A 13,389-nucleotide genomic window follows, 5' to 3' on the forward strand; every position below is an offset into this window, starting at 1 on the left:
TTGTTAGGAGGCTAAATATCTTTATCCTATCACAGCCCATGATGTTGATTCTCCTGAGTGGCTGCACATGCTTTACAATGTCCATCCATATACACTGTTGAGACAATAGGCAAATCCAGTCTGCAGCACTAGAATAATGGGTTAAATCCTGAACAACTCAGTACCAAAAAGACTGTGACAAAAGGGAAGGAGTTCAAATAACAGCAACCAAAATGAGGAGGTGCTGGAGGTACCGATTTATGAAGGAGGACTAAAATAACTGATTTAAATATGTCTCTTGGCTCAATGGGCGCAAATGTGAGGAGCTACACTGACTGTGCCGTATTAGCATAGTGAGGTGCAAACTGTGCCTTGGTGTGCCATTCTGGGCAGGGGAGTCCTAGGTGAGGACAACAGGCAGTATTTCTACTGCACTCGCTCACTGGGGGTTTCTCCTTGGGAGGTTAGCTTTAGTTTCCTTTAAGGACTCCATTGGAGCTCCACTTACCAGGTTGATGATCTGAATCAGTTCATCTGTGGCTGCCTTGGACACATTCCCTGCACGGCCACCACTGCCCACTTTGGGATTGGTGCAGGCCACCTGTGGGCTCCCCAATACAGAGATGGTTGCTGAGCCCTAGTGCCAGCACAAATCCACCTGTCCACCTTGGGCAACCTTCCTGTGGCCAAGGGACCGATGCCATGGTTTGCTTGACGAGGGAGTGAATCTGGTTTAGTGTCTACAAGCATCTGAAGAATTTAAAAACCAAAGAGGGGAATTAATTATCTAGTGTGGGGCAAAGGGATTTAGCTAGGAGTAATGATGAATACCAGGACAACAGTTCTCAATGGGGAGGTCTATTAAACCAAGGGAGGAGGTGGTAACATCCTGTCACTATATCTAAACTGGACAAAGCAATAGAAAATAATGTTGGGAACAATCCTGTCCTTTCAGTGGGGTGCACTAAATAATCTACTAGAGATTTTCTAACTGATTGTGCTGGGCCAAACTGGTTTTAACCATTGTCCTGTGTAGGGGCTGGTGTGGAGATGTATGCTCATTCTCCTTCTTGGGAAAATCAGGGAGAGACTGTACACAACCCCACCACCATGAGGCCTACCCCATGAGTACACAGACTACCTAGGCTGCATCATCCTTTAGAATAATGCTGCCTGCTTCCTCAGTCCTGCAGACTGATTCAGATGACAGAGTGAGGAGCATGGCCCCTCTGGAGTGCTGTGTGTCTCTGGAGATGTGCAATTCCCATGCCCCTCCGTGGACAGAGACTGCAGATAGGAGAGGCCTTTGTGCAGCTGCACTGGGAAGGAAGGGTGAGAGGCTGCAAGCATGTTTTTCTTCTCTATATACCCATATAAAGCCATGACACACTTGCACCCTCTGATCCTATGTTTTGCCCTCTCTGCTCCTTCTTAGATTTTGCATCAAGATGGAGGTACTTGGAATGTCAACAGTGTTACCTCAGAACATGAGACAAGTCTTCTAGCTGCTAAGATGATTCCTAACCTTCGGCTTATTCTCCTTCTCCTCCTGTTGCTGCTGCAGCTGCACATACCGTAAAAAATGGCAACTTAATCCTGTGAGGAATGATGGCTTGCTTCCCATAGTGCTACACGGTTACATTCTTTTAAGTACTAAATGTATACGTGTTACAGCGCTGTGGCTGACACAGCAGTTTCACAAGCTGAAGCTATAGTTTCTGGATTTCTGATATCTCCACTAGGGATCTTATTTTTAACCATCAGATTGGACATATTGATTAGGCTATGGTGGTTATTTGCAGAGCTAATTGCACATGTGGTTTCATATGAATCCCACTCAGACACCAAATACCATGGTTGCTACTATACACCTCCAGTGAGGAAAAGTTGTGTGGCTGTGTCCTTCATCCTTTATGTTTTCTCCACCTTTTAGCAGTAGCTAAACCAGTCAGCTGCTTGGTTTTATTTTTATACCAAACACCATGCAGATTAAAACTGCTTTTCAAATAGACACTTCTGAATTCCTCACCTTGTTAGTGACCTTTCTGCCACTAGGGGGTAATTCCCTTTCTGAATCATAAACAGTCTCCCAGGCTACTTGTCCTGTGAGGTTTATGGATACCATAAGGCACAAAAGCCTTAAAGCTGTTTTTCAGCTGGACTGGGCCCAATATGAATTTAACTGACATTTGTTTAGACAGTGTCAGTGAAATCCACTATGATGCTTTTAATTCGGACACTGCTGAAGAATCAAAAAAGCTGTCAAGGTTATTAGAGAGGATACATTATCCTGTAGATCATTCTGTATTAAATATTCTGGCCAATGTTAACCTGCCTGGAGCTGTGAAATGGAAGTGTGAAGAATCAATATCACTGCAATCTTGTCCCAGTTTGTGTTCCTCCTGGGCTGGTCCCATTCCTGGAACATATTTTGCTTCACTTAATCAGACAGTTTTTTTCAGTTTTTGCTGGCTATTTAACAAACCACAGGTGTGTTTGTTTAGAGGCCAGTTCAGGTTGTCTTGGAGACTGAAGAAAGCCAAATATATACTCTATCAGGTTAGGTTACCTTTATCTGACCTTATTGATAAGATGTTCATTAGTAGAAAGATGAAACAGAAGGGCACAATTACAGCAAACAATTGATTTGTGTGCACTCTGCAGTTGTGTTTCCACAAGTAACAAAACAATGGACTCTGAGATTCTTTACCACACAGACAGCAGGGAGGAAGGAGGACATCACAACATGGTTATATAGTCTGAGCCAGTCCTGCCTACATTCCAAATAACAGGGCAATAACTTGGTAGCAAGAAGGCAACCAAATAGTAGCTAAGGGCACTGCTAACAAGAGTTAGTCTCTAAGGTGCCACAAGTACTCCTGTTCTTCTTTTTGCGGATACAGACTAACACGGCTGCTACTCTGAAAGCTAACAAGAGTGACACTTGGCTATCTGGGTCTTAATCTTACTTAATCAATTCCCCGCCATTGTAAGCAGGGACCTCAGGCACTGGTAAACCTCAGTTCCTCCTATTCTCTGTCTGTAGCACATAATGATGGAGTCTCCTAAAGGCTGTAATACTTTGGTCTAATTTCATTTGTGTTCAGTTTAGTACACAGGTGTTGGTGGCTTGTGGTGGACAGGGAGTCAGACTAGATGATCTGGTGGTCCCTTCTGGCCTAAATCTGTTTGAACCATTTGTGCATGAACAGAAACCCTGTCCTGAGGCAACCATGCCACTAACTATTTACAAACTGTGAAAAGTTCTACAGTGGAATCATTAGCTGTGCCCAAATATGTGCTTGGTGCAGCTGACAGGGTGAGGTACTGTAAGGGCCATCGGAATCTCCATGATCCTGAGACGGATCCAATGCAGGCCACACGCCCAGTTTGCCAACCTGTAGTAGTCCCCTGTGGACTGCTACACTAGCTGGGAATTGCAGGAGAGGACTCTATTCCAGCCACTGCCCGCATACTCTTGGAAGGAGGGTGCACATAGAGCTGGCTACATTGGCTTTACATTGCTAGATGATTTTGCCACACTGGAGGAATCCTCAGATCTCTCTTTAATTCTCCTTTGCACTACTAGAATAACACAAGTAGAATTAAGCATGAGACAGGATCTTGCCCATTGTTTTGGCAAGGCCTTAGAGAACTATATGTAATGTCACAAAGAGGTAGAAAACATGAAATAATGTTTATAAAGCACTTTGTAGAGGATAAGTGCTAACAATCATTTTATTCAATCCTGCAGTCCTTGATCAGACAAAACCACCACTGAAATGAATGGGGGTTTGGCTTGTTAAAGACTGAAGTGTTAGTTCTGCTATCACTATTGTTGGCTACAACACTCTCTTGCATACAGTTGGCTATGAAATTGATGTGTCTTAACCGCATTAGCCTGATGAGCCATTGGCTCAGGGGAAGTTGGACTTTGACACTCATTAAGCACATTCATTATGAGAAGGAAATTCATCTGGTCCAGATTGAGAATTTATTCACTGAATTTTTTTCCCTGTTGACTTCAAAAATTTTATTTAAAACTGTTCTATCACAGAGCTTTCCCTGCTAAAATCTAATTCTCCCTGGACTTGCAGCCAGAATCAGGGGGAAAGAATGCAGCCCAAGTGATACACATTAATGTCCATGTGCTTTTCTGATTATTTTGTTCCCTTCCACATATTTTTATGTGGGAGGAGGGACATATAGCCGATTTTAAATAAAAAAACCAACCCTTAAATGAGCTTTTATCGCGTATTTCCTGTTTCTATATACACACACGCATGCACAGACACACACACAGAGCGCACAGCACAGAATACACTGTAGCCACCACAGTGATGTTCATTTTACACAACAAAATCTATACAGTGGACCATACAATAATTAACAAGCAGTAACTATCAGTTCAAAATACACAGGGCAAAATTCTTTGCTGGTGTAAATGGCTGCAGTGTCAGGCTAGTTAACTCCATTCCACCTAGTTCCGAGAATTTGGCCCACATCACATAACATGGGACAACCCTTAAGGTCAAAGGTTGGAAAGCAATTTCCAAATAATGGTGAAAAATAACCACAGCATTATTTTTGAATTACACATTGGGGAATTGAACAATAATGACTCTCAAATGGAGGGAGGTTTCATCCAGCAACTCTTACCTGACCAGAGCTTTGACAGTAGATCTGACCACACTGGAGAGCAGGAACAGCGGGGTGACAAGAATGTGAAAGAGAGAGAGTGAGGCAAAGGCCACTGATGGGGAGAAGTCAGCGTTTCCAGTCAGGTGGGCATGGACCACAAATGTCTACAAAGATACAATGATTACAGTCTTAAAAGAAGCAAACAGAGAAAACATTTCATATTGCACTGTAGTCTCAATCTTTTAATGGGCAGTTTATTGTTTTAATTGGGAAACATCATGCAACCAGCCACTGCAGAGCTCCTCCTGGCAGTCATCAGACATTTGGTACAATTTGCTGTTCATACATCAGTTATGTAAGAAGATTTTTAGGGTCTCAGCTTTTGGTCTCATGTTGTTGTAATTCCTTTCATCCAGGGGCAAGAGACATAATTTTGGTTGTGTGATAAGCAAAAAGAGACAAGCACACTAAGGGTCAGATTGTAGCATTTAAGCACTAGTACACACACGGGTTGTTAATATGGAGCCACCCAACCATAGCAAGAGCTCTGGGAGGGATTGTGTCCCAGAGGTACTATCCCTCCCATAGTTCTGCGGTGAGAAGGAGGGATCTGGACACTGCTCCATCCCTTTGAATGGTGCAGCCTGCTCCCTGGGGCACCTGGCCAGCGCCCCAGAGAATTGAGCTGCAGGAGCAAATAAATAAAAGAACGAACAAACAGGCAAGACCCATATATGCTTTAATGGAAACACTTAATGACGAGATCATTTATGATTGAAAAAAAATAAACTTTGCTAGAATGGCACTTCAAATCATGTCACACCATGTACAGAATATCTAGTCCTGAATAACTAGATCCATAGTGGGCCATGTTCTGAGCTCCTTGCACAGTTTTCAATCCAGTCTCATTCAAACAAAGTCCCCCGGGATTCTATTTTCTGATATTTATTGCATGAGCTCAGTAATTGCTCCTCAACATGCAAATCATTAAGGTCTTTCTCTCCTCAAGACCTGGTCTACACTGAGCTTAAAATTTTTCCTCATTGTACTGGAACCATTTTAGCTCCATAGATTGTAGTCCTATGCAGAGCACAAGTGCAGACAAGGTGCCAGTGATTTTACAACCATGTTTGTCTAGACTTGTTCTAAGCAGGCTTAGAGGATACGACAAAAATGCCTGTGGTATTGTCTGCACTCATGCTCCCACCGTGACTACCACCAGTAGACCCGCACTAGGGCTTCTGCCACTGTGGAAAAGGTTAAGAAAAAGCTCAGTGCAGACACAGTCCCAGATCTGTGGTGAGCCTGGGAAGAATAAGGATTTTGTTCCATATAATTCTGTTACTGTTGATTCAAAGGCTTGACTTCAGTGGGAACCGGGTTGGACCATTATAGAATCATAGAAATGTAGGGCTGGTGAGGACCTTTAGAGGTCATCTAATCCAACCCCGTGGTGAGGTAGGACCAAATATGTCTACACCATCCCTGACACTTGTTTGTCTAACCTGTTCTTAAAAACGTTCCAATGATGGAGATTCTACAAAGTTCCTTGGAACCCTGTTCCAGAGCTTAACTATCCTTATAGTTAGAAAGTTTTTCCTAATATCTAACTTAAATCTTCCTTGCTGCAGATTAAGCCCATTACTTGTTATCTCACCTTCAGTGGCCATGTAAAACAATTAATTCCTCTTTATAAACAGCCCATAATGTATTTGAAGACTTATCAGGGAAGGCTAAGATTTAGTCACAGGTATTTTTAGTAAAAGTCAGGGACACGTCACAGGCAATAAAAAAAAATTCAGGGCCCATGACCTGTCCATGACTTTTACTATATAAATGCCCCTGACTAAAACTTAGCAGCTCCTAGGGCCCAGGGAGCTGCTGCTCCGGGGGGGAGGAGGGGCACTCAGTACACCGCTGCTGTGGGGGCCTGCGAGCTGATGGCTAGCCCCTGTACTGGCCGCGGGGGCTGACTACCCCCAGCCACCCCTGCTCCAAGGCCCCAGAGACCGCTGCTTGGGTGCTTCCCCCGGGCCAGCCGCCTGAGCAGCGGCCGGTGCAGCTGGCCCCAGGGACCACTGCTTGGGCACTCCCTGAGGCCAGCCACCCCAGGACCACCTGGGAAGCAGCCAGTGTGGCTGGCCCTAGGGCCACTCCAGCAGTGCCTGGTATGGCTGGCTGCGGGGCGCCCGAGCAGCTGGCCCCGGGATCAGCCGCCCCAGCCATTACAGCTGCGAAAGTCATGGAAACTGTGACTTCCACGACCTCCGTGACAGAATTGCAGCCTTACTTATCAGATCCCTCCTCAGTCTTCTTTTCTCAAGACTAAAACATGCTCTCCTCTGGACTCTCTCCAATTTGTCCACACCTTTCTGAAGTGTGGCACCTAAAACTGGACCCAGTACTCCAGATGAGGCCTCATCAGTGCCAAGCAGAGTGAACAATTGCCTCCCATATCTTACATACAACACTCTTGTTAATGCACCCCAGAATGCATTCAATTTGTGATCCATGTTAAACCCAAAATCTTTTTCTGCAGTACTACCACCTAGCCAGTTATTTCCCATTTTGTATTTGTACATCTGATTTCTCCTTCCCAAGTGTAGTACTTTGCATGTGTCTTTACTGAATTTCATCTTGCTGATTTCAGACCAATTCTCCAATTTGTCAAGGTCCTTTTGAATTCTAATCCTGTCTTTCAAAGTGCCTTCAACCCCTCCCAGCCTGGGGTCATACACAAATTTTATAAGCATACTCTCCTCTCCATTATCCAAGTCATTAATGAAAATATTGAATAGTACCAGACCCAGGACGGATCCCTACAGGACCCCACAAGATTTGTCCCCCCAGTTTAACAGCCAGCAATGGATAACTGTTTTTTGAATATGGTATTTTAACAGTTTTGCACCCATTTTACAGTAATTTCACCATGACCAAATTTCCCTAGTTTGCTTATGAGAATATAATGTGGGACTGTGTCAAAATCCTTACTAAAAAGAAAGATACATCATGCCTACAGCTTACCCCTTTAGCCACTATGGAAGTAATATTTAATAACCCCCTTAGACACTTCTTTTTAAATTAGCAAAAGCAAGTGAAATCAGGTGTTTCTGGTATAGCATTTGACAGATCTCAGTTTGGAATCTACCAGCCTTCGCTTTAAGAAAATCAGGTAGACCTGGCTTGTAAACATTGCTATTTAAAAAAGTTCATACTTACTGTAAGTACAGCTGCAATTGGTATTGCTGCATTCATGAAAACTGTGAAGGAAAACATGCATCACTATTTAGATAGTCTGTACTGAGCGGTCAAAAATATTTACAATATAATGAGTATACAATATAAACTAGTATTTGACTTTATCATGGCATTTCCTATGCTTAGAATAGGAGAAATACACAAATATTGTGGTAAATTTAACTATTGCAGCCAATACATTTGTATTTTTTTTATGGTGCCCACAGTATATTGCATTCCAGATTGTCAAAATACACAGCACCTATCAAATCACTGTATGAATAGATTATTGGCTTATACGTTGCACTGCACTATCAAGAGGAAGTACATTTTTTTCCCCCTGGTAATCTTTTGGTGCAATAGGTAGCAATTGTATCATTACTGACATATCATCCACTCAGTAACATTCCAAAATAATTACAATCATGATTACAGTAACAGAAGCATTCTGAGACAGGAGTTAACTGTCAGGTTACTGCTGGAAGATCAGATTAATCCCTGGCTTCAACTGAGTCACTCCCTGTATACCCCAGGAATGGATTTGGCCCATCCTATTTTGCTATTTCAGGAGAGAATCATTTAAAGGTTCTATTATAAAATTGCAGGGCTACAGCTTCTCCTCTGGTAAAAAAAATAACAAGGAAAGGGGAGAGGGTTGGGAAGAGTGACAAGTTTTTATACTGATATTTTTTTGTAATCATCTCTTCGATGAGTCAGGGTTTGTGACCTAACAGAAAGGGAAAGAAATGGGGTTGCTTAGGTCAAGAACCTGCAGAGAATGGTCCCAAAAGCTGCAGATCCCTGACGATAGGGATAGAGCTGAAATCTCTTCACATAGTGGGGAAAAAAAGGTGTTCTTGTGATTAAGGCAGTGATCTGGGCTTCAGAAGACCGGGCTTCTATTCCAAGCTCTGTCACTGACTTCCTCTGTGACCTTGGGCAAGTCACTTGACTCTCTATGACTCATTCCTCATCTGGGAGATAGGGATAATAATACTTGTTTTATCAGTCTTGTCCATTTAGATTGTAACCTCTATAGGATGGGGACTGTCTCTTGATATGTATTTGTACAGTGCCTGAATATGATCGGGCCTACAGGTGCTGTTGCAATACAAATAATGAACTGTAATTTCCTCCGTCCTCTGGCTGTATGGTCCCTCCTGTGGCATGGTGTCACTGATTTCTCCAATATGGCCAGGTTATTAAGCACAGATGGTTGGGGACTGGAAAGAACGTGTGGCTTCTGGCTGAGGTCCACTTTCAGACCGGACATGAATATAAACTAACAACTGTACATAATGACTAATTATCTATTTGGAAGCACAGAAAGAACCTTGCTTGTTCGTGTCAGAGTCAGCTGTAGTCACATCACAAGCTACTCCCCCCTCTATCTAAACCCATTTACTTGAGCTTTTGTTTTGCCCAGTCTTATTTCACTATCTAAATATAATTGAGAAAGAGAGAGAAAAAAATTAAAATCTATTAAAAAAATAAAGAAAACTAATTCCTTTCCCTAAGTTAAATATTTTTCTCACTGTAGTAAGAGGTGAACTTAGAAAGGTCACAGATAACTCATTTGTATATATGCTAGTAATTTGTATTAAAGAGCCACTGATTTAATTAAGAATTTTGTTCTCAAGCTTCCTGCACCCACTAGTGGAAAGGCCTGGGATTTATGCAGCTATGCAATGCTGTTGTAGCCATGTTACAACATCCCAGGATATTAAAAAGACAAGGTGGGTGAGGTAATATCTTTTAATGGACCAACTTCTATTGGTGAGAGAGAGAAGCTTTCACGAGTACACGGAGCTTTTCTTCAGGTCACTCTGTGCAATAGTTAACCCATAAGAATGGGAAAGACATCTGCTTGTTGTCATTACTGAACATAGCACTCTCTTAAATCTCTTTTAAGAGGGGCATTAGGCATATTAGGGATGAATTTATTAGAGGGGGAACTCTATATCCTAGTAAAGAGGACTGGGAAGAAATTGGTAAAGTACATGTAAGAGCTAGTGAGGAACAATCACATGTAAAAAAAAAAAGTCCTATTTAAATATAACACATGAAAGCAAGCAACAGAATATTGACAAAATGCACAAGTGCTTATATACAAATGCTAGCAGTCTAAATACTAAGATGGGGGAATTGGAGTGCCTGGTATTACATGAGGATATTGACATAACAGGCATCACGGAACGTGGTGGAATTAAGATAATCAATGGGACACAGTAACCAGGGTACAATATATATATATATATATATATATATATATATATATATATATATATAGGGTGACCAGATGTCCCAATTTTGGGGTCTTTTTCTTATATAAGCTCCTATTACCTGCCACCCCCTGTCCCGATTTTTCAGATTTTCTGTCTGGTCACACTAAATATACAGGAATGACAGAGTGGGTCACATCAGTGGGAGAGTGGCACTATATGTGAAAGAAATCACAGAGTCAAATGATGTAAAAATCTTCAATGAACCAAAGTACCATAGAACCATGGATAGAAATTCCATGCTTGAATAATAAGAGTATAGTAAGAGGAATATACTACTGACCACCTGATGAGAATGGCGACAGTAACTGTGAAATAGTCGGGGAGATTAGAGAGGCTACAAAGGCAGAAACTGCAAAAATAATGGGGGATTTCAACTATTCTCAGATTGACCGGGTATGTATCACCTTAGGAAGTGATGCTGAGACAATATTTCTATATACATTAAATGACTGCTTCATGGAGTAGCTTGGAACCCACAAGGAAAGAGGCAATACCTGATTTAGTCTTAAGTGCAGCACAGGATCTGGTCCAAGAGGTGAATGTAGCTGACCTGCTTGGTAATAATGATCATTAACATCCTTGTAGGGGAAAAGTTCCAAAGAAACCCACTACAGTAGCATTCAACTTCATAAAGGGGAAGTACACAAAATTGAAGAAGCTAGTTAAACGAAAATTAAAAGGAACAGTCGCAAGGGTGAAATGCTTGCAAACTGCATGAAGACTAGTTAAAAACATCATAATAGATGTTTTTAAACTAAATGTATACTCCAAATTAAAAAAACAAAAACAAAAACACACACACACACACACACACACAGTAGGAGGACCAAAAAATGCCACCATGGCTAAACTATAGAGTAAAAGAGGTGGTTAGAGGCAAAAAGGGATTGTTTAAAAACTGGAAGTCAAATCCTAGTGAGGAAAATAGAAAGGAGCATAAACTCTGACAAGTATAATAAGGCAATCCAAAAAAGAATTTGAAGAGCAACTAGCTAATTACATCGGAAACGAGAAGCCTGCCAAACAGTCAGTGGGACCATTGGATGATCAAGGAGCACTCAAGGACTCTTCACATTGGTCTTTGCTGCAGAGAATATGGGATATGGAGACCCCCCACAGCTACGCCATTCTTTTTATGTGACAAATCTGAGGAACTGTCCCAGATTGAAGTGTCAATAGAGGAGGTTTTAGAACAAACTGATAAATTAAAATAGTACTAAATCACCAGGACCAGAAGGTGTTCACCCCAGAGTTCTGAAGGAACTCAAATACGAAATTGAAGAACTACTCACTGTGGTATGTAACCTATTGCTTAAATGAGCCTCTGTACCAGATAACAGAAGAGTAGCTAACATAATGCCAATTTTAAAAAAATCTCCAGAGGCGATTCTGGCAATTACAGGCCGGTAAGCATAACTTCAGTACCAGACAAATTGGTTGAAACTATAGTAAAGAACAATATAATCAGACACACCAATAAACATGGTATGTTGGGGAAGAATCAACACGGCTTTTGTCAAGAGACATTATACCTCACCAATTTATCAGAATTACTTGAGGACGCCAACAAACATGTGGACAAGAGTGTTCCAGTTGATATAGCCTACTTGGACTTTCAGAAAGCCTTTAACAAGGTCCCTCATTTAAAGCTCATAACCAAACTAAGCAGTCATGGGGTAAGAGGGAGGGTCCTTTCATGGGTCACTAGCTGGTTAAAAGATAGGAAATAAAGTGTAAGAGTAAATGGCTAGCTTTTACAACAGAGAGACAGGTAAATAGCAGGTTCTCCTAAGGATCTGTGCTTGGACCTGTGATATTCAACATATTCATAAATGATCTGGAAAAGTGGGTCAACAGTGGCACGGAAAAATGTGCAGATGATACAAAATTATGCAAGATAGTTAAGTCCTAAGCTCACTGCAAAGAGCTACAAAGGGATCTCACTAAACTGGGTCACTACGTCACAAAATGGCAGATGAAATTCAATGTTGAAAAGGGCAAAGTCATGCACATTAGCAAAAACAATCCTAACTAAATGTACTAAATGATGGGGTCTAAATTAGCTGTTTCTTTCTAAATTAGAAAGAAATCTTGGTGACATTGTGGATAGTTCTCTGAAAACATTCTCTCGGGGTTCAGTGGCAGTCAAAAAAAGGTAACAATGGTACAAACTATTAGGAAAGAGATAAATAATAAAACAGAAAATATCATAATGCTATCACATAAAACCATGATACACCCACACCTTAATACTGTGTGCAGTTCTGGTCACCCCATCTCAAAACAGATATATTAGAATTGGAAAAGGTGCAGAGAAGGGCAACAAAAATGAGTTGGGGTATGGAACCACTAAAAAAAAGGGGAATGTTCAGCTTAGAAGAGACACACCTTAGCGGGGATATGATAGAGGTCTATGAAATCATGCATGAGATAGAGGAAGTGAATAGGGAAGTGTTATTAACCCTTCACATAATACTAGAACTAACATCACCTGATGATATTAATAGGCAGTTTTAAAACAAAACAGTAGGTTTAAAACAAACATAAAGAAGTACTTCTTCACACACACACACACACACACACACACACACACACACACACACAGGCAAACTGNCACACACACACACACACACACACACACACACACACACACACAGAGGCAAACTGTGCAACTCATTACCACGGGCTGTTGTGAAGGTAAAAGTATAAATGGGTTCAAAAAGGAATTAGATAAGTTCATGGAGGAAGGTCCATCAATGGCTATTAGCCAAGATGGTCAGGGAGGCAACCCCATGTTCCAGGCATCCTTAAACCTCCAACTGCAAGAAGCCGGGACTGGATGGCAGGGCATCGATCATTTGATAATTGCCCTGTTCTGCACATACTCTCTGAAGCATCTGGCACTGGCCACTGTCAGAGACAGGATACTGGGCTAGATGGACCATTGGTCTGACCCAGTATGGGCATTCTTATGTTCTTATATTTTGGCTTGGCAGAATTTGATTTTTATGGAGGTATAGCCATCTATATTTATTTTTAAGCATTCTTTTTAATTATTGATTTACATATTCACAGTTCAAAATTATGAGTTCTAAGCATTTTTTTCAGTTTTTATTCATTTAAATTTTCACAGTTATAGGAAATTAAAAGAGATCACACAATAATTATTTAATGTTTTTATCTCAATTTCTGCTATCATTAAAGTTCTAGAACAGTTAAAACCTCAATTGCCAACATCACCTGTCAT

General features: G+C 41.5%; 1 protein-coding gene across 7 annotated transcripts in view; it reads right to left on the reverse strand.

The window, feature by feature from the left end:
- Positions 1-13,389, reverse strand: part of ABCC8 (ATP binding cassette subfamily C member 8) — a 136,517-nt gene that overhangs the window by 65,999 nt on the left and 57,129 nt on the right. For all 7 annotated transcript variants that reach the window (XM_034770183.1, XM_034770184.1, XM_034770182.1 and 4 more), the window contains 2 exons: positions 7,840-7,880; positions 4,639-4,784 (listed from right to left, as the gene is read on the reverse strand). In XM_034770183.1, the coding sequence (XP_034626074.1) occupies positions 4,639-4,784; positions 7,840-7,880 (187 nt within the window). The remainder of the gene's footprint in view (positions 1-4,638; positions 4,785-7,839; positions 7,881-13,389) is intronic.

Source organism: Trachemys scripta, chromosome 4 (genome assembly GCF_013100865.1).
Source record: "Trachemys scripta elegans isolate TJP31775 chromosome 4, CAS_Tse_1.0, whole genome shotgun sequence".
Classification (NCBI taxonomy): domain Eukaryota; kingdom Metazoa; phylum Chordata; order Testudines; family Emydidae; genus Trachemys; species Trachemys scripta.